General features: G+C 39.6%; 1 protein-coding gene across 1 annotated transcript in view; it reads right to left on the bottom strand.

Moving 5' to 3' along the window:
* Positions 1-402: 402 nt before the first annotated feature.
* The window catches only part of ANXA5 (annexin A5), a 31653-nt gene continuing 7090 nt past the window's right edge, over positions 403-24965 (bottom strand). Inside the window, exons 3-13 of the mRNA XM_082837922.1 lie at positions 17957-18041; positions 16560-16654; positions 15274-15387; positions 13197-13287; positions 10320-10399; positions 9825-9881; positions 5288-5381; positions 4286-4381; positions 2671-2729; positions 2341-2463; positions 403-932 (exon numbers count right to left, since the gene is read on the bottom strand). Coding sequence (XP_082694048.1) covers positions 873-932; positions 2341-2463; positions 2671-2729; positions 4286-4381; positions 5288-5381; positions 9825-9881; positions 10320-10399; positions 13197-13287; positions 15274-15387; positions 16560-16654; positions 17957-18041 — 954 coding nt within the window. The 3' untranslated portion in view covers positions 403-872. The remainder of the gene's footprint in view (positions 933-2340; positions 2464-2670; positions 2730-4285; positions 4382-5287; positions 5382-9824; positions 9882-10319; positions 10400-13196; positions 13288-15273; positions 15388-16559; positions 16655-17956; positions 18042-24965) is intronic.

Genomic DNA, 24965 nt, shown 5'->3' with positions numbered 1-24965 from the left:
TCTCTTTTTGCCTCTATATTGCCTGCTTTTTTATCTCAAAGAAGGTAGTAGATGAAAACAGGAAAAACAAGTTGATAACAGGAAAGTGAAAAGTAACACTCTGAAATTTTAGGTTAAGTTTTAAAATCAGCTTTTCTAGTAAGCAACTAACATAAGCATTGCTTTAATTGATGCCCACATAAACACACCACCAATAAATCAGAGACCCCCTTCAACTCTTCCCTCATTCCACACTGCACAGACAATTCATTTTGCATGTTGTATTTCAAGCTTTTCACCCAAAAGCCAACTATAAATTCAGTTGTCAACTGACAACACTGTCAACCGACTAGCTTGAAAAAACATATCATTGTTAAGTAGGTAAATTAAATAAGTTTTCTTTAGACATACACCCACACGTAATTCAGGAGGAAGGAAACGTTTATTATTCATTAACTCTTTGAATGCAACCTCCATAATGTTTCAGGTTTAATTTAGTAGCAAACTTGATTAATAACATTTCCAGGAGTTCACAATTTCAAGGCTAAGGTTCTGGTTAAGGTAATGCGGTTATCAATTTAATATAAATGAAGTTTTTAAAAAAGGCTGAAAGCAGTCTGACCTCTTAAAGGAAAATATAAATGATCTAGACTTTAGTCTTAGTAACATAAGTACACTTCAGGACTACGACAGTCAAAGAGAAGGATTTTAAGCGAAGATCAGAAAGGAGCACTACTATTTTCTTCTACAACATATATGTTTTGGTCATAGCATGCTGGCATGAATAAGGCAATGTGCCACACTCTGGCGTGCAAGAAGTGCAGTGAGATGCACTGCAGGAAGGCAGTGGTGACGGTGGCAGGCACGGTGCAGGGTCTCTCTCCAGGCGCACATCAGTCATCTTCTCCACAGAGCAGCAGGAGGGCTTTCTTATAGTCCCCAGATGTGTCCCCCTGAAACCCAAATGTACTCCGTTAACCCCCATGACTCACAGAAGCCAAAGAAAATAAAAAACTAAGACATATCTGGCAACAGGTTTTATTCACATGACGTTTCCCCCATGTGGGTAATCTCTCTGTGAGTGCCTTTCACAACAGGAATGCTTTACAGAGAATTTCCTACTGATGCAACTGATGTTTAACTTCCTAATTTTACCCCTTAAAAGCACAGTTCTACCTAAGACAGTGAAGTATGTTCTTCCCTCTAGTAACGCAGAGAACAGGGAAGCTTTTACAACCATGTTCAAGCCAAGGTTTCTAAACAAACTCTAAGTCTCTCATCACAGCAGTCCCTAACCTTTTTGGCACCAGGGACTGTTTTCATGGAAGACAATTTTTCCAAGGACCGGGGGGCAGGGGATGGTTTCGGGATGATTTGAGGGCATTACATTTACTGTGCACTTTATTTCTATTATTATTACAGCAGCTCCAACTCAGATCATCAGGCATTACATCCCGGGAGTTGGGGACCCCTGTCTTATCACATAGCATATGGCTGGCTATGGGGGGCAATGCTGGGACCGCCTGGCTGTTATGGTTTTGCCTCAAAGACAGAAGGGTAAGGCACATTTTGCCTCTGCTTGTGTCATGCACAGATGTGTGGGATAAGTTAACGTTTCAAGCTATGGGTCACTGGGAGAACTCTCTAGTACCCTTCAGCCCAGCACACGACGCACACACAAATTTCAATGCTTTCTCAACTGAGATGCTGCTTTGCACATAGCCCACATTCCCCTTTATCAAAGAGAAAGACCAAGACAGAGAGACAAAAAAAGACAGAAGGGCAGACAGAGGGAGGGAGGGAGAGAGGAAAAGAAAGAATGAGGAAGTCAAAAGGCTTTAAGCCAAATTTAATTATAGGCCACAGTGTCCCTTGCTCTTAAAAGGATAAAAATGACAGTAATACTTAAGCTCTTTACTTACTCCTGATATGACCTGGTTGGTTCTTTCCTGAACTATGAACCAATACCAGAGATAAGGTGATAACAGACAATAAAGAAAGAAAACACTGATATGAAAGAAAGGAGAAACTAATAAAGACAGCTGGAACTGATAAAAGGCAGGAAGAACCAACATATTATTACCGTGGACAAGACTGGGTTTAGTGAGTCATCTGTCACCACTACTAAATAATGCTTCTAAGCTCACCAGGAGCCTCGGCCTTCACCGAGAGCCAGTCTTTCACTCAGGAGCCACCACCCGTACTTCAGGGGACATGATGCCAAACTTTGTAACTCACAGCTCTAATCACATCCCTAAAACTCTAAACTTAACACAGGAATTAGGTTCCCCCACCCGTGTCTTGCAAGCTATGCACTGGTCTGCTGTGGATTTCTCGACATTTAAAGAAAGGTTCTACTACCTTAATCATGGAATAAAGAGAGGTGGCGAAATTCTTCCTAAACTCCTTCCTAATGTTAAACAGATCGATCTCACTTCTGGAAACCATAACTCTGATGAGGGTATGATCATCTGTCCCAGCTCCCTTTAAAAAAGAACAAAAGAGAGGCGCATGTTTAAAAATGTCAATTATAGCATCAAACGCCCCTGAGTTGGGGTGAGTCAATAAAGTAAAACAATTTAGTAGAATTGAACTACCTGTTTTAAGGAGGAAAAAAGCCTCAAAGTCTATCATCTAAAACATACTAGAGAGATAAATTAATTAGATAGAAGACTCAAGGCATGCACTTACCTTCATAGCATAGTAGAGGGTTTCTGCAAGGTAGGCAGGTATACTGCGAATGGATTTCACTGCAAAAATAAGTAATATAATGGTCACATGCTATTCTGATGTGAAAAGGATAAAGTAATTAAAATCAAAGCTGCCTGACGCTTATAGCTCTACTTAAATACAGTATGAAAGTAACACAGGCTCAAGAGCTGCTCATTTGCAAGCTGCTCTGATCTGACTACAGAGAATCTCCATAGATACAGGCTTGAGTTTTCCTTAGAGTTCTGAGTTCTACACAGAAAGGCACGTAGGACAGGGGCTGCAAGTTTTTCAGTGCCCCTTTCTTCTATAAGCACCTTTTTGCTGTAACAGTTTTGGCAGCCTGGGCTGTTATGCCACAACCTTCTTCATCCCCAGTAAATTATACAAACCTCCTGGGAGTTTTCATTCCAATATATTCAAGCAAATAATGTAAGATTACTACCCCATCTAATCTGACAAACCTTAGACTATCTGTCTGTAATCTTAATATAGGTATTCTATGGATATAACGTCCATGATTCACACAGAGCAGCACGAGACTCACCCATTTTGGTAGAAACATCCAGATAAACTGGTAACAGAAAAGAGTATCTTCCCCGAACACGCACATATCTATTGTATGTTAGGGCTCCTCAGAACTCAGTCTGCTTAGCTTCAGAAACTATAAAAAAACTATAAAAATTCCCTAATATACAAAAATAACAAATCCTTGATTGGGGGCAGTGTGTTCTTCTCCAATGCTTAAGAAAACAGCCACCAGTAACTAAATCTGTCATAACTTTTATGTGTATTCTATTATGAAGGGGTCATCTAAAAGATTTCTGTTAAAATTCATTAACTGTGGACTCAAATGAAAGGTTACTGTTAGTGCTGGTACATGCACACATGTAGCTTATTCTCCAGAAGACAGAGAGCACAGAAGCTTCAGCTCAACACCAGATACTCAGAACAAACAGCAGACAGAGATTCACTCCAAACCCATATGAAAACTGGGACCACAGGGAACTCACAAACTAGATTCTCCCTGGAATTTGGTGAGTACGTAATACGACAATAAACTGCACAAACTCGTTTCTCCAATTTTTCCAGGTTATTCTGAATATTTAGCTAAAATAAAATTCTAAACTATTTACTCAGAAAAATAACCACTATCACACATCTTCCATTATGTCAAAGATACTTATTCTAAATCAGATTCCAATTTCTCAGTCTGCTTCAAAACTGTGAGGATGGTATTCTAAAGAAAAATAAAATTCCACAGATATCAGAAGTAACATTTACAAGCCTGAGATTACAATGCCCACATTTCAGGTTCACGATGAAACAGTAATACTTTTAATGCAGCTTCAAAATGAGTTTTAAACAATTCTCTTAATGTTTCCATAAGATTAAATGAAATAACCAGATATTTCACGTATTTCCAACATCAAGACAGATTTTGAATTGGAAATTTAGGAGTTTGCTTCACCCAAATATCATGATAAGCTCTTTTTTAATAAAGAAATAGATGGTTATTTTCAGATACAGCTTCAACTGAATAAAATACTTTACCTCTTAACACCATGAATATTATATACATTATAAAATTACCTACCGACAGCAAGGAGCAGTTGTTCCAAATTACCAGAAGTCTCTCGGTCAATGGTTTCTTCAATTTGAAATCCTGATATAGTCATGTATTTGTCAAACACTAGAAAACAGGACAACAATTTATGAATCACATAAGAATCACTCTTTCCAGAAAGATACTTCCTCTAACCAGGCACTGTCCTACCAAACACAAATCTCCCCTTTCTCCTTGCTGACAGACCTTGATTTTGTTCAGAGCCTCAACGTGCCAAGCCCGAAACAATGGATTCTAAGTGTTCTTTGTTCACTCATTTCCCAGCCCCTCCTTACTGGTTATAACCAATGAGATCTAAAGGGAAATCTGTGGGAGAGGATTCTGAAAAATCTTTCTCTTTCCCAATTAAAAGTAATAGACAGATATGGTGAGTTTATCCCTTTCTTTTCTTCTTGCTGTGAAAATGGTTGGTACGTTTGGAGCAACAGCAGTCATCGTGTGACAATGAGGTACCGAAGATGAGAAAGAGAACCAAAGCGCTAAGGACAGTGGAGAAGGAAAACAGAAAGAGCCTACGTCCTGCCAAATCAGCCAAGGAATCTTACCTACAGAAAGCCCAATATTAAAGCCACTATTAGTAGGGTTTTCTGTCACTTGCCAGTGAACTTATTCCCACTTGACACCACAAGTACTGATGAATACCCAGAAGTGAGCTCTTAGGTACCACTATCTAAGAGGAAGTACTTGTAGTGAGCTACAGCTCAGTGATTTGTCACTATGAGTAACAATCTAGAGGCCTATCTCCCTCATCACCCTGATAGCAAAGAGTGGACTAAGGATCTCTAAGTTTTGTAAAAGCTACAAGAGAAGCAGAGAACTATGAGATTTCTCAAGGTCACCAAAAGGAAGGAATTTAAAAACTGATCCATTCAGCAAGAGCCTGTTATGCAGCAGGTATTCTGGCATACTGACTCCTGTACTTTCAAAATTAATCGAAGTACCATACGTATCATACACATTTTTATCACTCACCCCTTCTCAAATGAGACACGCTTCGTGTTCCAAAGATAGTAATAAACTTTTCTTCATCTGTTCCCCATTTAAGTTCTCCAGCCTGGAACAAAGCCTGTGAAAATTTCAACCTCAATTAATAAATTGTTCTCCCATCTCATGTCCAGGTTCTTAATCACACTTGGGTTTTACTCCCTGAATATGAATTTGCCTGATTCATCATCTTATGTTTTTCAGTTCTGATGTTTCCTACTCTGAAACTCAGCTCGCTAAGTCTGGGGCTACTTGGGAGCTTGCCACTAAACTGTGGCAAAGCAATAAAGCAGAGCGATGGTGCCAGGTTAAATGTCCCCAAAATGTCTACCACGACTTCCAGGAGCAATGATATGGTTGGTGGAAAGTTCTGATTACCTACCTCGCTGCTGATACATCCGTTTACAGACTGGGAAAGTTGAACTAGGAGCTAAGGGGTCTGCGTTTTCTGTTTTGCTTGCTCTGTAGCTGTTCAGTAATACATGATAAAACCCCATATTCTCTCTTTACAACTGAAATTTAACCAATGCTAGCTACAAAAAGTTTTTCCATTTGTAAGAGATCACAACGAATTTTTAAAACATTGTGAGTATAGCACAGTGCCTGACATGCAGCAGGCACTTAACATATACTTGTTGAATAGTTTGAGTGTCTACATTTACCTTTTTACATGGAAAAGAATACATGCTTTCCAATGTCCATATCATTGCTGAAAAAATTATATACAAACATCATCATTAAATCTGAGTCCACTTATTGGGTTGTAGGTTATTTATTAAAACCCAAAGCATCAATCTTTAAAATGTCTATACTACCCTTTTAATCATTTCAAGGTAAGTATACCTATTAAAGTAAGCCAAATGCAATTTGCTGAGACTACTCCTCCGAGCTGCCTTTACGGCCACAAGTGGCAAAACGAATGATACGAGGTGATCAAAGCACGTGTTTGGATGTAGGAATTTTGACCACAGTATGTTTAAGAATATAGACTACGCTACTACAGATCTATTTTGTATTACACTTCCAGAGAATCATCTCTACGCTCAATATTGAAATTAATTTATTTTAATGATAAAAATACACAACATCAATCCTGGTCACGTGAGCATGCTCTTCAAAACTAAAAAGAGTGTTACTACGAAAGTCACGCAAGTAGCTAAACCTTAGAACTATATCAGGGTGCTGTACGCCTCTCTTAAGATAACTTTTTTAATCTAATTACAAAAATTACACATGTTCATTGATAAATTTTATAAAACAGAGAAAAAACATAAATAAGGAAATTTAAATTACCAAGAATATCAACATCCCAAAGATACTGGCTACTACCTCTAGTATGTTTTCCACACACAGATGAGATATACGTATACATTAATGCCTAAAAGTGGTGAAGGGCTCATCCTGTACAATACTGCAAGCGCTGCTGAAGCCTCCTTTCTTACCAATTGTTCTATATTTCCAGGGATGTTCTCTAGTAGCTGTAGCAGTTGTATGGAAAAACCTGGTGAGATGGCTACTTTTAACTATAATCTCTTAATTTTCTTGGAAGAATTACGTTTGGGATCATTACCTAGTCTAAAACTACTATTAACTGAATCATATGCAATAATAATGACGGTATCATCATATACAGCAATATTTAAAAGTCTTTTGTTTTGTCTTGTCTTAATGTAAGGGTTAAATGAGGCTGCCCCAATATCCACGGAGCTCTTCTGGATGAGGGACCCTCACACCTCCTCACCCTCCCCCTTCCCTCAGAGGGGGCTTTACAGTTTAGCCCAAGCAGTTTGATAACCTCTGGTTCAGTGCAAAGTACAGAGGTTTTGGAATCAAAACAGAACTGGTCCTGTCCTATCTGTGAGTCTTAGCTGAGTTACTTAATCTCTTCTTGAGCCTCAGTGTCTTCACCTACACAGTAGGAATAATATTTCTATAGAGTTATTAATGGAGATTATATAACTCACATAATGAATGCACTGAACAGTGGCAGGCAATCAACAGCAGGTACTCAATAAGCACTGACTCCCTTCTCCCTCCTTCCTTTAAGAGTTCAACTTTCTCTCCAGAGAAAGCATAAAACAAGGATTTGGTAGGGGAGAAAGTAAAATCAGTTCAACGCATTAAAAATGTTAAAAAGTTAAGTGAATTAACTACAAAATGTTCAATTCCCAGGTGAATGACTCATTGAGGCTTATCAAATCCCTGAAATAACAGGAATCCTCTTAGTGCCAGGTATCAGTAGGGAAAAAAATTCAAATGCTTATAAAAGGGCCCCTTAGTTGGATGACTCTCAATTAAGAAACCTGAAATTCCCATCAGTGATAACAGCCCAGGTACCCTTGCTACAAGGTATAAATGGGTGTGTTCCTTTTTTATAATGCTGAAAGGGTAATTGTTTTCAACAGGCTGAATTAATTAATAAGATTTTTATGAATCAAAGATCAACAGCCAGCCTGTATTCTGTGTTGTCCCTGGTCACTGAAAAGGTAAAGAAAGCCTGGATACTATTTCAGGGGTATGTTAAAGTAACTTCGTAAGTCAGTTTTCAGATGTACAAAGTTTCCCCTTCAGGGTTCTGAATGGTCATATCCCCTGCAGCAGAGGTTAAGTGATGCCTATATAGCCTCAGTACTCAAAGTGTGGCCCCAGGACCAGCACGGGCATCACCTGAGGGCTTGTTGGAAATGCAGATCCCAGGCCCCACCCAGACCTACTGAGTCAGAATCTGCACTTTAAGGAGATCTCCAAAGGATTTATAGGCACATTAAAGTCTGAGAAGCACTGCTCTACAGTGAGTGCTCCAAGCAGAGAAATCAATGAAAATGAGGTACAAATGTACTGTTCCCGTTCAGTAGCCTCACACTGCAGCAGTGCTCTCGTCACACCACCAGCTGTGCTGGGAAATCTGCCCACCGCCCGCTAATGCAGGCCTCACTGCAGTCGTCTGAGACTATTAAGCTGCTCCTTTCACCGTGACCATGACCGCTGAAAAGCATCCAGAGGTCCCAGTCCTGAGAGCAGGAGTGTGAGAACCAGCACATCTACAGACCCACAGACAGTGCAAGCCTGGAAAGCAACAGACTCGTCTCAGCAATGACCAAAGCCCCTAACAGCTTGGGAGGACGGGTTTGTAAGCAGGCAGGGTTAAGTGAGATCTTTCCTTCCAATCTATACTTACTAAGCCTGTTTTACCGTAGCGGAAAGGAGAGAAAGGAGCTAACAGGTAAGAACGCCAAGACTGTTGTCTAGTGAAAGAGGAAGGGCTTTGGGGTCAGATGGGCCCAGGTGGAAATTCCAGCTCCATTCCCACTCAGTGGGGGCCATGGGCTTGTTTCTCGAACCCCTGAGCTTCAGTTTCCTTATCTAGAAAACAGAAATGATCCCGTCTATGTTAGAGTTATGCACTGGGTCACTCGTCAGCCACTCATAGTTACTAAGTGCTAACCATATGCTAGGGACAAAGAATACAGATTGAACTGACAGCTCAGAGTGCCCTGGGTGGTCAGTCAAGTAAATAGGCAGCTTCCATATTAGGTGGCAAGAACTGTGGCAGGAAGCTTGAGATGCTATAGTCTCCCCTGTAAGGAGCACCTGACACACACCTGGGGGTCAGGCAGGGAGACCTGAAAAGCAGCTAATTTGAGGACTGACCCCTGAAGAGGAATTATTTAAGGGATGTACACTGTTTTTTAGATATAATGCTATTGCACAGTTACTGAAGTATAGTGTAAACATAACTTCTATAGGCACTGGGAAACCAAAGTAATTCATGTAACTTGCTTTACTGTGATAGTCACTTTAGTGTGGTGGTCTAGAACCAAACCCACAATATCTCCAAGGTACGCCTATATTTGAAACATGTGACCAGAGAGACAGGACTACGATATGTGATTCTAGGAACCCAAGTAATTCCTTTATTACCATTTTCCAGTTTTCAGGTCTCATGTTTCAAATTTCCTAACACTTATTTCCTACATTTGACTACTTTATAAACCATACTGAGACAATAATGGAATTTAAAAGCCACTTAAGTATAAAATTTCATTAGGGAGTGACTAAAGAGCAACTGACAAAAGAACAATCCTGTTTAGAAGTCTATCAAAGGAAAGGTGGAGGAATTTTCAAATTCTACAATAACGTGTCATCTATTATGTAATAAAACACCATTTACCACTAAAGTATTTTTTCTTCTTTATCCTTTTCTACGAAGAGACTGCCACATTGGCAGTACCATCCATAACACCTGGTTTTCTTGGAAAATTCTCTATTTTGAGAATGTCCCATAATCTAAAGGAAAATAACATATCCAGGCGGAACTCATTATTTACATGTAATTTATTTTATTTCATTTCAGCCTTGGGATAAAACATTTTGTTGGCCATCTACTTACATGGGTCTTATGATCTGTAAACGACCCGTGAGACTATTTTTAGATGCTATTACAACACATTATGATTTGCCGTTAGCATGGATTCTTTTTTCATTTATGTCATAATAAAGTCATCACAGATTAAGTCTCACTCACCTGAGCATCTTGTTCAACCTGTGCTTCATCAATTCCAGCATCAGGGTCTCTATTAGCCTAGAAGAGATAATATGTCATGTTATTGCATTACATGAGTATTTTTGTTCTAAAGAAAAAACAGTTCCACCTAATGGTTATGCACATAAAGCTTTTTCTCTTAGGAATAATATGCATTAATTAAGATCTTATCAATCCTACAATATTTTTACATGATCACACAAACACTGTCCAAAACCAACCTGACCCTCTTGATTTTAAAATCTATGAATAAAAGAGGACAGTGATATCCAAAAAAAAAACAAAACAAAAAACTATGAGTTAGCTATTACGAGTTCAGGTCAGATGTTCTGAAACACAAACACACACTGGCACCACACAGCCAGAATCAAGCAAGTACCAGAAATAGATAAAAGAATTTTAAGTGACTTGACTTAACTAGATTCAGACCAGTCCGGCTTCAGATTTTTTAAACCTCAAAGAGCCTCCACCCAATACCTGAAGGAGGACCACCAACATCCTCTGGTAGTACCCTGAAGTGTCCCCCACCACATCATCTTCCAGGCTCGAGCCATATTCTGCAACAGAATAATTTCACACTTATTTACAGCTTCTTTCAACTAGAAAAGGATATCTTGCCCCGTTAATCAAATGGAAGAGACATAAAGGAAGAAATATTTGATTAGCATAATAGTTCACGCTTCTCTGAGCACTCTGAAGACTGAAGGCAAATGTTTTAAGTGTGAGTGGCTGGAAGAAAAGAAATTAAAGTCTCCCAAAAGCACTCAGTTCAAACCTAAATCATGACTCGGCCATTTAGAAATGCTCTCAACCAATGTAGTTATTAATCTGTTATTAATCAGATACATGATGGTACTGGAAAGTCTCTAAAATACAATCAATCTTAATTTTAAACTTTGTTTCCCTTTCTTTCAAATGTTTTACATGATTCATCTCGAAAGGTCTTCCACTCTCAAATATTCTGAGTTTTTTTTCCTTTGGGGCATGGCCATTCCTTCTCCTAATAAGATATTTTTCCTCTGCAACAAATAAAGTTAACTCTGAGAGACAGCAGTGATATTTTAAAATATGCCCTTCTCCCCTCCATTTCCAGCTATTCGACAGACATAAAGCCACAGCAAAGGGGAAAACCAGGATGTACAAGAGTCTACAGGCACTTTTCACCGTCTCACAACCAGCTGCCATTGAAGGAAAGGAGGTATTACTCTAAGGCATTTAAACATTTCATCATTATTTGAAAGGAGACAAAGTTTAAAAGTTTGACACTTCTAAAGATACAAAAGAGATACATATCTACTTCAATCAGTTGCTCAAATACAAAACCATGAAGGAATTTTTTATTCCTTCCTCTACTCCAACACCTATATATAATCAACCATCAAATCCATTTATATTTCTCCTCTCTCTGATTTGCCTCATACCTCCCACCAGCCTAGGCTGAGCCATAACTGCCCAGCTTACCTCTCCCAACACAGCTACCTAATCAGCCTCTTAATTCAAACCACCTTCCTGACCTCAATTGTCCCTTTAATACTCTACTATCCATTCAGGAGCTTACAGTGCTTTTGAACCAAGTCCAAACTTCTAATCCAGTCATACAAAACCATCTGTAACAGAGCCTAACTGCACTTACTCAGTTTATCTCCACAATGGACACGTACATTCCCTCCACTACAGTCACATTCTCTTTGTTCCCTCAGTATACTTTTCTCAAACTGGTCTCCATGCCATGGCAGACAGTGGGTGGACCTTGACCAAAAATGCCTTCTTCACCCACTCGAAACCTATCTAGTCTTGAAACCCTGGCTCAGTGTCTGACTGCACTGTGAAGAAGCCTCTCCTGACATCCAAAGCCAAAATGACCTCTCTTCTCTGAATGAATTCTTTCATTAAACATGTTCGATGTTTGAACTTTACTATCCTGTAACTCTTGCAGTTTTTTCGAAGTCATGTCATCCCTAAATAGATTGCAAACTCCTTGAGGACAGGAGCTTTGTTATGTGCATCTTCTGCATCATTCATGACAGCCAGTACGCTGCTGGACACATAGCTAGTGCACAATAGCACGGCTGACTGGATGGACCACACACAGATACTATACCTCTTGTGGCACCCCATCTGTCACCCGGCAGCACAAAGGCTCATTCATCAATGTCAACAACCCCAGAAGGAGATATGTGAATATTATATCAGGTAAAAACTCAAAGTGATCACCTGCAGCTAAGATACATGTATCACCTCTGCCTTAGTGGTTGGGTCCTATCCAACTACAAAAAGAGGAGCAGGAAAGAAAGATTCCAGCGCTTCAAAAGGTAATTGTTGGGCTTCCCTGGTGGCGCAGTGGTTGAGAGTCCGCCTGCTGATGCAGGGGACACGGGTTCGTGCCCCGGTCCGGAAAGATCCCACATGCCGTGGAGCAGGCTGGGCCTGTGAGCCATGGCCACTGGGCCTGCGCGTCCGGAGCCTGCGCTCCGCAACGGGAGAGGCCACAACAGTGAGAGGCCCGGGTACCGCAAAAAAAAAAAAAAAAAAAAAGGTAATTGTTTAGTAGCCATAAATTTCACACCATTCTAACTTGCTGGGTTACAGGGTCATTTCTAAGATTAACCAACTAATGCCAAGATAGGGACCCATTTTCCTAGCTGCAGGCACTAGGCTTGGAGGTCTGCTGACTGAGCTGACAATCTGGACAGTCTGATCCTCCTAAGTCACGCAGAGGGCAGAGGCTTTTACAGAAAATCTGATGAGAAAAGAACTCCCTACTTTTACTTTTTATTACATTTTCTTGGTTCCATTAACAGGATATGCTTCAGATTGAAATATAGGTTTTTTTTCACACACAAAAAATTTTTAAATGCAAAAGAAAAGACACCGAAAAAAAAGTCAAAATGCAGAGTAGTCAAGCACTCCCCTTAGCTAGAATGACATACATTTACTCAGACATTATCGACTCTGATTTGGACAAGGTTTCTTTTCCTTTTTAGTAATTCTTAACTTCTACCAACATAAAACTGGAATTTTTAAGGAAGAAAAACCACTTACATCTTAAATGTAATGTGAAAGAGACAACCTGTATATCCCAACACTGACTGTAAATCCTATATGAAAATAAGTCCCATCCTCAACAGAAGTTTCTTACAAATACTAAAGTAGTTATAGGTATAGAAAAAGGCAGTCTCTTCCCTACTGAAAGAGAAACTAGCTTGAATGGTTGCTTATTTGTTTACTCATTCCTTCACTCATCCAGAAATCACGTATGGCCTGCCCTCCTATAACTCCAAAGAACTCCATTCCCTTTAGAGAAATGACAAAGTGACAGCGGAAGTGAAGAGAGATGTAATTCGAAACAGTTACCTTCTTCATAAACTTGCTTTATGGCTCTCAGTTCTTCAGGTGTCCTTGAAGCAATAATTTCTGTCAGGACTTTTTCATTTGTCCCAGCTCCCTGTTTGGAGATTTATTTTTAAAAGAAAAAAACATGTTAATAAGATTAAAAAGAAAGTGATTTTCCCAGAACAGATGTTACCCCAACTGCATAAATATATATATATTACCCAACGTAACGTTCACTTTCTATATGAGTTCTATTAGTTATAGAAATACGAAATTTCAAATTAGTTTTCTTTCCAAAGACAATTTTATCCTTTTTTGCCTAATGAAAAAAATGTTTATTGTATGAATGTGTCTACATATATGACATATAACAGATTACATAAATTTGTAATTTTATCAGTTTAATTCTAAATAGCTTTAAAGGGAAACATTTTAATGAAACAGGAAATAATAAAAAGGCTGAAATAGTAAAAATGAAAACTTCACATAAATTTACATGGAAGAACACTGATACTTAAACAATATATACCTCAAAACATAAACAACCCTGCCCTCAAATTAAGTTCTCTATGGATCACAGGGAAATTCTGCAACACAGGTAGAAATAAATATAGCATGGCTTGGTTATTAGGAATCAGTTATTGGATCAGCATAAAGGAATTGGGACTTGCTTTCTGGATTTTTAAAGAATAATTGTAGTTGGTTTTCCTTTTTCTGATTATAAGTCATATCTACACTACTAAATTAGAAGATACAAGCAATGACATAGCTGAACTTAATTTTAAAAGATAGCATATTTAAGCCTTAATTTCCTTATATTTCTGTTGCTTTACCAAAAAATCAAACACTGAAAGAACTAGGTTTATGCTCGGGCAGAATTTTAGCCACTGCTAATATTTCAGAAGGCTGCAAAAATGCCCATTTCCAATAACCTAAGATTTATTTATTCCAAAGAATCATTGTAGGAAAATGAAGAAGCACAGAAAGGTTCCTAACTTGACAAACCCTCTCCTCCCTCCACCTGAGCTACATCATCTCCTTGTTGTTAATTTCAGTTTGTCCATTCAAAACCTAACTACTAGTGACCGAGTTATTCCCTGTCCCATAAGTCTAAACAAATGATTCAATGTAATCACATTTATACAACATTGCAAACACCAGGCAAGGGAATATACATTTAGTTACTTGCTACAATGAAATTATATCAAGTTTACCAGCTGCTTCATTTTAGTATTTAGAAGTACAGGAAAGAAGGAAAGGGTATTAGAAAATCTTTCTTATCTCAAAATTCTCTCCAAAGCTTCATCTTTTATGCTTAAACGATTAACAATATTATTGTTCCCTAATCAGGCAACTTTCTAAACTAAAAGATACAATACCTAATCTGTAACATTTTAAAAACATATCTCAGGGCTTCCCTGGTGGCGCAGTGGTTGAGAGTCCGCCTGCCGATGCAGGGGACTCGGGTTCGTGCCCCGGTCCAGGAAGATTCCACATGCCACAGAGCGGCTGGGCCCGTGAGCCATGGCCGCTGAGCCTGCGCATCCGGAGCCTGTGCTCCGCAACAGGAGAGGCCACAACAGTGAGAGGCCCGTGTACCGCCAAAAAAAAAAAAACAAAAAAAAAACACAAACAAAAAAAACATATCTCAAAATTAGAAAACAAGCATGAAAATAAAGTACAAAATGCTGTAAAATACACTAAAATTTTAAAAACCCACTACTACTGAGTTAACTATACAAAAAGACTAAATGACACACTTGTCATTTTCTCTCTCCTTTTCTTATTGCCTCCTACGCAGTTTTGTCCTTCAAGAAACCCTCAGTGAAATAATTCAATTTGTTTTAATATAAAAATACCATAACCTGCTGTATAAAAAAAATTAAATAAAATTAAAAAAAAGAAATAGCTGTTAGAACAGCTAATTGTCATGTATAATGACTATAATAGACTGATGTGATGATTTATATGTTCCAAAAAGAATAAAAAATAAAATAAATAAAATAAAAATAAATAAATAAAAATACCATAAAGTAATTACCAACACAAAATAATATTATACACATGACAGGAATATTCCTCGCACTCATCCTTTCACCTTAAGAGCATGCTTCAGTTCATAGGCATCGTAAAGCCGAGAGGGTTTCATCAGAGCCACAATTAATTTTTCAAATTTTCCAGTCAGTTCTGATTTCAGGTCATCCAGAAGGTCCTAACTCACAGAAAATATAAATTGGTTAACCATGCAGAAATTTTAAGGAGGTTCTTCTTAAATATGAACGATAGCCCTTTGCGATAATGAATTCTTTACATTGCTATCTCCAAGTAGAAGACACATGAGCTAAACAACACCCTGTGGCTTTTAATAATGTACTTTTGACATCTGACCTTAAGCTAAAGCAAAGCCACTCATGTGTCAAGGTACTTGTTTTTAAGATGTTTTTCTTAATGTCAGAGTTTTTAAAAAATGAATGCTTTTTATAAAAAATATTTATCTTAAAATATTTTAAAATAAGCCTAAAATATTTTAAAAATACTCTTCCGAGAAACATGTCTATCTCAAAAAAATAATTTCCCCAAAATATCATAATGCATTTTTACAAAGGACAAAATTTGGCCTATCATACCTAAACAAAACAATGTTTTCTTTTCTCTCCATATCTAGTAATATTCTAATACATACATAATAGATTATGTTCATTACTATGCCCCTGACTACTGCAGGACAGCTGCTATTATGGGGAACTTGCATAATTATAAAGATAAAAGCAGTATTTCTCATCCATTTCAGTTTCAGCACACAGGCAACTAGAATTTGTGTTTAAAATACATGCTTTTTTTTTCTTTGCATTTGTTTCTTGAAATAATGAACAAAAATTTTCAGAATAAAACTACATTTAAGTTTTTCATGTCTGTACTAAATTCATTTAGTGACAAATTTAATTTTTACTTTGAATTGTTAATCAAATAAGAACATTTAAATCAATGAATTAAAAACTCATTTATTAAAATATCACTCCAAAAGGAAGCAAGTGTGACTGTGTCAGAGCAAAACATATTGCAATACAGGTTTACACCTGGAAAATAATACAACAATCCTGAGTGGGAAACACAGAAGGAAAGAAGGGCAGTTATCCCCATTGGGATCTTTCAGCACCTATACAGTGTCAAGTGAGGAAAAACAATCATATGAGGATAAGTTGAGTGAGCATTTTAACCAACAGCTGATAACTAAGAAACAAACTAGAAAAGAAAAAAGGAGGAATAGGAAAGTCAGAATCATAAGATTAATGATATTTACAAAAGAATATTAGTAGATTTCAAACTAGTCTTAAAAGAGAAAGCTGCTCTCACATTCCACCTTGGGATGAAGTACAGTCTTACCCTGCCAAATAGAGTTTTGAAAGCCATAGCGATCTCCTGGCGCTGAGCATTACTGCGGGATGTCAGCAGAGTCAGGATGCTCTCCTCATCGGTGCCTGCAATTATGTTCCAACCATTACATCCAGGCTCCCACATGCCCACTCTCTCAATAACCTTTGTAACCAGCTCCCCAGTCACTTTAATTCCTTCCCTCATAAAATATATTTTATTAAATAATTTATTAAACTATAAAATTTACAATATCAAAATGTTATTGTTTCCAACAATACGTACTACCCCTACACATTGTGAAGGAGACGCAAAAATTCTCCTGACTTTTAAAAAACTGAGTGCACCTAGCTTTTCTTGCAACAAATAATTACTCAAATAACAGCTCTTCACAAGGCTTGATGTGTTGGGTGTTCCAGGGGGTTGAGAAAGGAGAAAAGATATAGACCCTGGTTTCAAGTTATGAACAATTTAGGGTAAAAAATACAAATTTTTTTTTGTGAGGTAAGGCAGAATGTGACAAGGGCCTCAGGAGAGGTCCAGGTGTTAAATGGGGCTCAGAGGAGGTTCTCGTAGCTGAAAGGCAGCGGAAGACAGTTTTGGGAAAAGCTTCATGGAGAAGGTGACACCCACCCAAAACAGTCTTGAAGGATGAAGATTTTGACAGGCAGTGATGTAAGGAAGAAAGACAGGCTTTCAGAATCCAGGAAAAGCTCAACAGTAGGAAAATACAGAGCTTTCCTGAGTAGCAGATCACCTGGCATGGATGGATCAGAGGACACATCAGGCAGTAATGTGCGCTGAGACCGACAAGGTGGGCTGGAATACCAGGGAAGGCCTTACAAGGCCAGAAAGCCTGCACCTGATCCTGCTACAACAGGAAATCTCACAAGATGTTCAGAATGGAGAGTGATGGGGTCAGAGCCAAGTTTGAGGAAGATGAATCCCTTCACATGGACACTGTTACAGAAGGAGCCTGAGGACAGGAGGATTACTTATATGTGGAAGTCCTCAAGAAGAGAGAGGTTTTTAAACTGCAAAAAAGGAAAGCTGAGAAAGTGAAGACAGTGGGATGTAAGAAACTTATAGAACTGGATATCTGATTGGACACTGAGAGCAAAAGGCTGTACAGCTGATCACCTTCAGGAATGTCTGTTTATCTACTCAGTCAGCTACCATATGGGTAAAGCTGAAAAGCTAAAAAACAAAGAGGCTGAATTTAACCCCTGTTTGGTTCTAGAGACTAAATACTAGGCGTGGTCAGTCACTTTTTGTTCCTTTAATGTTTCTCTCTATATATGTTCAGCTCAAAATATTCTAAAGTTAATCTTACTGTAAAACAATGACTTTTTTGTTCAGAAAAACAAATGTCACATTTTTTTTTAGAACAAAAAGAAGGCTGAATTTACCCAGGCCTTTCATGGCCTTCCGAAGAGTTTCTGCATCGGCCCGCTCATCAAATCCAGGGAAGTCAGTCACAGTGCCTCTGAGCGCCTGACACAGGAAAAACAGCAATATTATTCACAGCATGACTACTACGATAAACATAAACAGTAAGCTGCTTGCTCTGTTTCATGTTCAGACTTTACATAAACTTATCATTTGATAAGATATATCAATATAACCCCATTTGAAATGGGAAACAGACCATTACAATGTGGATTAGCAGTGCACCAATTCAGTGCGCGAGCTCTCCTGGCCCACCTGCGATACCATTAGCAGGAAGGCTGGCTTCCAAGGCCCTCTTCCTTCAGGCATTGCCCCAGTGATCAAGCTCCACCAGCACCTCCTGGTTCACGGAGGGCACTTCCTTGCAGGCTTCATTCCCGTTAAGCCTCTCGCCACTTTGATCTGGGAGCATACTGAGCCTGCATTAAAACTTGAGGCCTTTTGTGGCACATATATACAATGGAATATTACTCAGCCGTAAAAAGAAACAAAATTGAGTTATTTGTAGTGAGGTGGATGGACCTAGAGTCTGTCATACAGTGTGAAGTAAGTCAGAAAGAGAAAAACAAATACAGTATGCTAACACATATATATGGAATCTTAAAAAAAAAAAAAAAAAGTGGTCATGAAGAACCAAGGGGCAAGATGGGAATAAAGACACAGACCTACTAGAGAATGGACTTCAGGATACAGAGAGGGGGAAGGGTAAGCTGGGACAAAGTGAGAGAGTGGCATGGACATATATACACTACCAAACATAAAATGGATAGCTAGTGGGAAGCAGCCGCATAGCACAGGGAGATCAGCTCGGTGCTTTGTGACCACCTACAGGGGTGGGATAGGGAGGGTGGGAGGGAGGGAGACGCAAGAGGGAGGAGATATGGGGATATATGTATATGTATAGCTGACTCACTTTGTTATAAAGCAGAAACTAACACACCATTGTAAAGCAATTATGCTCCAATAAAGATGTTAAAAAAAAAAAAACAACTTGAGGCCTTACCCTAGGCACTGAACTCTAAGCAATGCTCTTAATAAATCTAGTCCTGTTTCCTTATACTTATTTAGGGATTTTAAGATAACCTGGCAAAACCTGAAAAGATTTTCAGTAGTTCATGTGCCAGAAGAATACAAATTTCTGAATTTAGAACTTTTAAAGATATATTAGAAGATACTGTTTGTAAGAGTTCTTATTTTATGTTATCATATCTAGTACTTTTAATCATCCAAATATTTTAATACCTCCAAAAACTGTTTGTAATATCAATAGATCTTTAGAATCAGAAAGCTTTATTAATACTGAGCCATAAATTTTTATCTTATGATAAAGGGAGGCTCCCAGGATTTATTTTTACCAATAAATGTTCCTGAAGTACCTCACAACTCCTGTCAAGGTTCCATCCAAAACTGAGAAATAAACAGCTATAAGGGTTGGGGACTGAGAAGACATGTCTGGTTTACGATCACTTCTGTTTTATTATGAATGCATGGAAGCACGATCACCTACAAGGAAAAAAATTTCTCTTCCACCTTAACATCCAACTGCTGCATTTGCCTACAGTATCTTAACACCAACCACATTAAAAAAAAAAAAAAAAAAAAGACAACAGAGAGACATATCCATGGGGAAGAACTTGCATGGGACAAAGCACCAGAGGTCAGCTGAGACCTCTCTTCAGTGGCACTGCATTCCGCCTCCTGAAAAAGTAGCACTCAGGGCTCCAGGAGACAGACTCTCTCCTTGACCAAACTTCAGACAGGCTCCTCAGAGCACACTTTTTGACTAGGACTGGTCTCTAGCCTGCCAAGCCCAGTTGTAGCACGAATCCTGCTAAAGTCAGTTTACAGAGAATCCCGCAAACCTTAATATCTGTTCAAGTTCCTCATCCTCCATCTTTGATGTATAAATCCATGGGCTGCCTTAAGCAAGAATCCTATTAGGCCAGTTCAGCAAGAATCCCTCTACCCTTAATGTCTCCTCTTAGTAACTTTCCATCCACTGACCCCCTTCATCCTGCTCACTGGTTGTAAGTTCCCAGCTGCCTTTGCTATACTTGGACTTGAACCCAATCTCTTCTCTTCCATTGCAATAGGCATGACCTTTACTGCAGTAGTTTTGAAAGTCTTCTTTACCATTTAACAAGTACGAGAATAATTTTTTCTTTAACAATAGTCTCCTCTTGTTCAAGGAAAAAAGAAAGACTCTTCTTTCCTCTGAACAGAGTCAGCCTTGAGAGAACCTACAGGAAAACCTTAGTGTTGTAATTATGTGGCCAAAAGCATACAATCCAAGAAAAGAGGTGTTTTTTCCCAGTTTCATCTCCCAGCCCCAGAGTGTTGACTGGTAGCAGCTTTCATCCCCTCAAGCCACCCCCCCTCCCCCAACGCACAGCCAAACAAAAGATTGTGGCCAAGTAGGAAAAGGAGGGGCAGGGAAGCCTCACTTATCTCATGGGGAGGTCATGAAACTAAGCCAGAGCTCTTCATTCTACTAAGTGGGAAAATGCGATACTGTGATTTATAATAAGAAACATATATATTTGGTCTTTGTCCCCATTTCCTGCACAGACCTCCTAAAACCCTTGGAATTCCCAGATGATAAGTGATAAATTTCATAATGATAAGAGCTTGCTATTCATAGCAAACCCCCTTCAATCACACCTGACTTTGTTAATGAGGTGACTTTTGGGAAGCATCTAAGGATGGGGGTTTGGGGGCTGCTTGCCCGCGGAAACAACCATGTGATTAGAGGGTTGGAACTTTCAGTCCCACACCCACAGCCCCACCTCAGGGAAGAGAGAGGGGCTGGAGATCGAGTTCAATCACCAATGGCCAATGATTTAATCAATCATACCTATGTAATGAAGCCTCCATAAAATCCAAAAGGACACGGTTTGGAGAGCTTCCAGGCTGGTGAACACGTGGCGTTGTAGGGACAGCGGCTCACTCGGAGTGGGCCCCGAAGCTCCCTGCCCCTTCCCACACACCTTGCCCTACGCATCTCTTCCACCTGGCTGATCCTGAGTTGTGTCCTTTTATAATAAACCAGTGATCTAGTAAGTAAAATGTTTCTCTGAGTTCTGTGAGCCAATGATGGGGTCACTGGAAACTCCGATCTATAGCCAGTCAGTCAGAATCAGAGGTGACAATCTGGCCTTGCAACTGGCGTCTGAAATGGGGGTAATGGGGGTGGGAGTATGAAGGGGGTGGTCTTGCAGAACTGAGCCCTCAACCTGTGGGCTGAGCTGATGCTATCTGCAGCAGACAATGGCAGAACTGAGTTGAATAGCAAGACACCCATCTGGTACAGGAGAACTGCTTGTTGGTGTGTGGAAACCACACCCCACATTAGAAGTGGGTTCAGAACCCTTTGAGAAATCCACCCAAAGCCAGGCTAGTCTCCATTTCCACCCTATCTAAAAAGCACAGATGCAATAAGGGCCAATAAACTCCCTGCCATTTGTTCTATAGCTTGACCATATGAAAGTGAATGGTTGAACACCGGCAGCTTCAAATGGCTCAACATAATTAAAAGGAGCAATAGGTTGGGAGAGAAACTGGTAAGATTGGAGGAGATGGCCCTTCAAAAGTGGTATGGGTTAGGAATGTTATTTCTCTCAAGGCAAACTGCAGTTCCTCTCTGTTTAGTAAGACCACTTCAGATTGATGAGGAAGACACCATCAGTATCATCATAAACATGAACAAATACCATGGGTTCTCTCACTGTGAGAACTTGAATGACTTAGCTCACCTGTCTGCTTATCTATTCACTCAACAGCCATTTTCTGAATGCCTTCCACTGCCAAGTATTGTACTAATCACTAGGAAAAAGTCAAGATCTCTTAAGTCAAGAGAAAATGATAGGCATGTAAGTAATCAAGTGCAGTAGAGTATATACACACAGAGGTTTCCTCAGGGTAATATGAGCACATAAAGGAGGGACTGAGACAGGAGGAGTGGAAAGAAAAGAAATCAGAGAAACTTCCCCAAAATGTCTTGAAAGTTGCCTGTAATTTTGCCAGGCTGGCTCAGCAAAGTAGAAAAGGGCAGGCAGCGATTTCAGTACGTATTAAAAACATGGAAGAAGGAAACAATGTGGTGCTTTGGACAAAGGGTTAAGTATTTCAACAGACTAGAGCAAGCAGTAAGATTGGATAGAAAAACAAGGGAAAGGTCACAGTGGGGAGCGAGGACAGCTGGAAGCCAGGCTGAGAAGAGCAGCCTTCACCCCGCTGGCAAAGGAAGCCCTTGGAGGGCGTTTAAGCAAGCAGGCAAGGAACAAGGTCGACTCTGCACAGTAATATCACTAGGGCAGCAGTGGAGACAAAAGGACAGAACTGTGCACGTGTGGAGACAGAAAGACTGTTTTAAAAACTACTAAACATAAGAAGGATAAAAAGGACCTGATCTAAGTCAGGAGCAGTGGAAATGGAAAGGAAAAGGCAGACAGGAACAGGGCCAAGGCAGAAGGAAACCACTGAGGATGATTCATTTTTTGGATAAGGAACAGGGTGGCTGGTTTTGCACTTCTCCACATACTGAAAGAGAAGCAGGCTTGTCAGTTACTGGGGCACATAAGTGGTAACTAGAGCTGTGGGAGGAGGCTTCACGAAAGGCAATATTAATGGAATGGAAAGAAGAGCTGGAGGAGGGAAGGTCACCTACAATCGGAATGGCAGCTAATATCAGCAAAGGGCGGCAATGAGCTCAGAGCTTCACATGGACCATCTCAGTGAAACCCCATTTTCCAGATAAAGAAACACACTGGCTTAGAAAGGTTTGGCGAATCACCCAGGTGACCAGCAAGCAAGCAAGTAGCAGAGCCGGCACTTGAACACAGGCCATGGGACTGTGGGCTCTTAACTGTGGGCTCTACACAGCCTCCCAAAGGCAAAAAGAAAATCCAAAGAAGGTGATGGAATGGAAGACAAAGGAGAAAAATGTTCCAAGGAAAGGAAGAACAGGCAGTGCCCGAACCATAGGGCAATCACGTAAGCGGGAAGATGGAAAAGGGTCCACTGGATTTGGCAACTAAGAGGTCTCTGGTGGCGTTAAAAGCCTGATTGGAGGACACTAAAGAGTGAACTGAGAGGCAGAGCATCTCTGTGAACTCCCATTTTACAAACAGGCTTTTTTTTTTTTAATACGTAAAAAAAACTACACACTTTAAAAGTACTTTTTCCAGCTTATAGGCTCTGAAGAAGTTTCTAGTAGATAGAGAAACAGCGAAAAGGTTAAGAACAGAGGAGACAGGAGGAATTTGCCTTAAAGAGAAGAGACATCTGACCCCGGAGCCTGAAGGAAATGAGGTGAACAATGGAAAGAAGAGAAGTATCCTTGAGTCACAGTTACTGTGAAGAAGACATAACTGCTGATTGTATTTTTGAGAGCTTTCTAAAGATTGGGAAACATTCTTGCTACATTTCCATTTGATCAGTCATTGTGAACGCTAGCAAAGCCATGTAGCGGTAGTAAGGGAGCAGATGTGAATCACAGGACATGACTCACACAGAGAGAACCCTTGTTTGGACATCCTGTCCAAGCTCCATCCCCACCCACTCAAAACCATCTACACTGGGCAAATGGGACTCTACATGACTCACAGAGAGGGCTTCCCCTGCTTCCCATCTTTGCCACTGGCCTCAAGGTGTTCAACAAGTACACCTTCCCCAGATGAATTCCAACCGTAAGTAGCTACTGTTCCCTTCACCCATCCTCAGTTCACCCTCATTTACCTCAATCCTCTGCCACCAGAGCCGTACCAAGGGAATTATTATATATGCTCAGACAGTACATGGCCAAAACATATAATTCGGTCTGTTAACTCTCAACTTCAAAATTATCCATTCTTTTTGGCTCTATAATTTTGTTGGCTTTTTTCACTTGTTTGCTTTAAATGAAAAAGTTCTTTGCCTGCAAAGACTAGTTATGCCAAAATAAAACGAATAAAATTAAACCAAAACACAAGTGAAGAGCTGCTTTTCTAGACACAGAATTTAAATGCACAGGAAAATAATACAGAAATAACACTTCAAATTTAAAGATGAGAAAACATCACCTGGTCTGGAACATTTTAAGAGGAGAACTAAACCCTCTTTAAATTTGTCATCCAGTTCAATAAAATCAACACCTAAACAGCTACCCACCATTCCACATACTACTAACTAAGAGCCAGAAATCATTAAGAAAACACTACAGCTGAGCAGCTGTACAATGGTTTGTTTTTTCTTAATATTAACATGTAAAGCGTTTATTATTGTTATTTTTTTTACATCTTTATTGGAGTATAATTGCTTCACAATGGTGTGTTAGTTTCTGCTTTATAACAAAGTGAATCAGTTATACATATACATATATCCCCATATCTCCTCCCTCTTGCGTCTCCCTCCCTCCCACCCTCCCTGTCACACCCCTGTAGGTGGTCACAAAGCACCAAGCTAATCTCCCTGTGCTATGCGGCTGCTTCCCACTAGCTATCTATTTTATGTTTGGTAGTGTATATATGTCCATGCCACTCTCTCACTTTGTCCCAGCTTACCCTTCCCCCTCTCTGTATCCTGAAATCCTTTCTCTAGTAGGTCTGTGTCTTTATTCCCGTCTTACCCCTAGGTACTTCATGACATTTTTTTCTTAGATTCCATATATATGTGTAAGCATACTGTATTTGTCTTTCTCTTTCTGACTTACTTCACTCTGTATGACAGACTCTAGGTCCATCCACCTCACTACAACTAACTCAATTTCGTTTCTTTTTATGGCTGAGTAATATTCCATTGTATATATGTGCCACATCTTCTTTATCCATTCATCTGATGATGGACACTTAGGTTGCTTCCATCTCCTGGCTATTGTAAATAGAGCTGCAATGAACATTGTGGTACATGACTCTTTTTGAATTATGGTTTTCTCAGGGTATATGCCCAGTACTGGGATTTCTGGGTCATATGGTAGTTCTATTTGTAATTTTT

This window comes from Leucopleurus acutus, assembly GCF_964270905.1.
Source record: "Leucopleurus acutus genome assembly, chromosome: 4".
In the NCBI taxonomy this organism is placed as follows: Eukaryota; Metazoa; Chordata; class Mammalia; order Artiodactyla; family Delphinidae; genus Leucopleurus; species Leucopleurus acutus.
The sequence above is the reverse complement of the archived record's forward strand: the minus strand, read 5'-3'. Positions and strand labels throughout refer to the sequence as shown.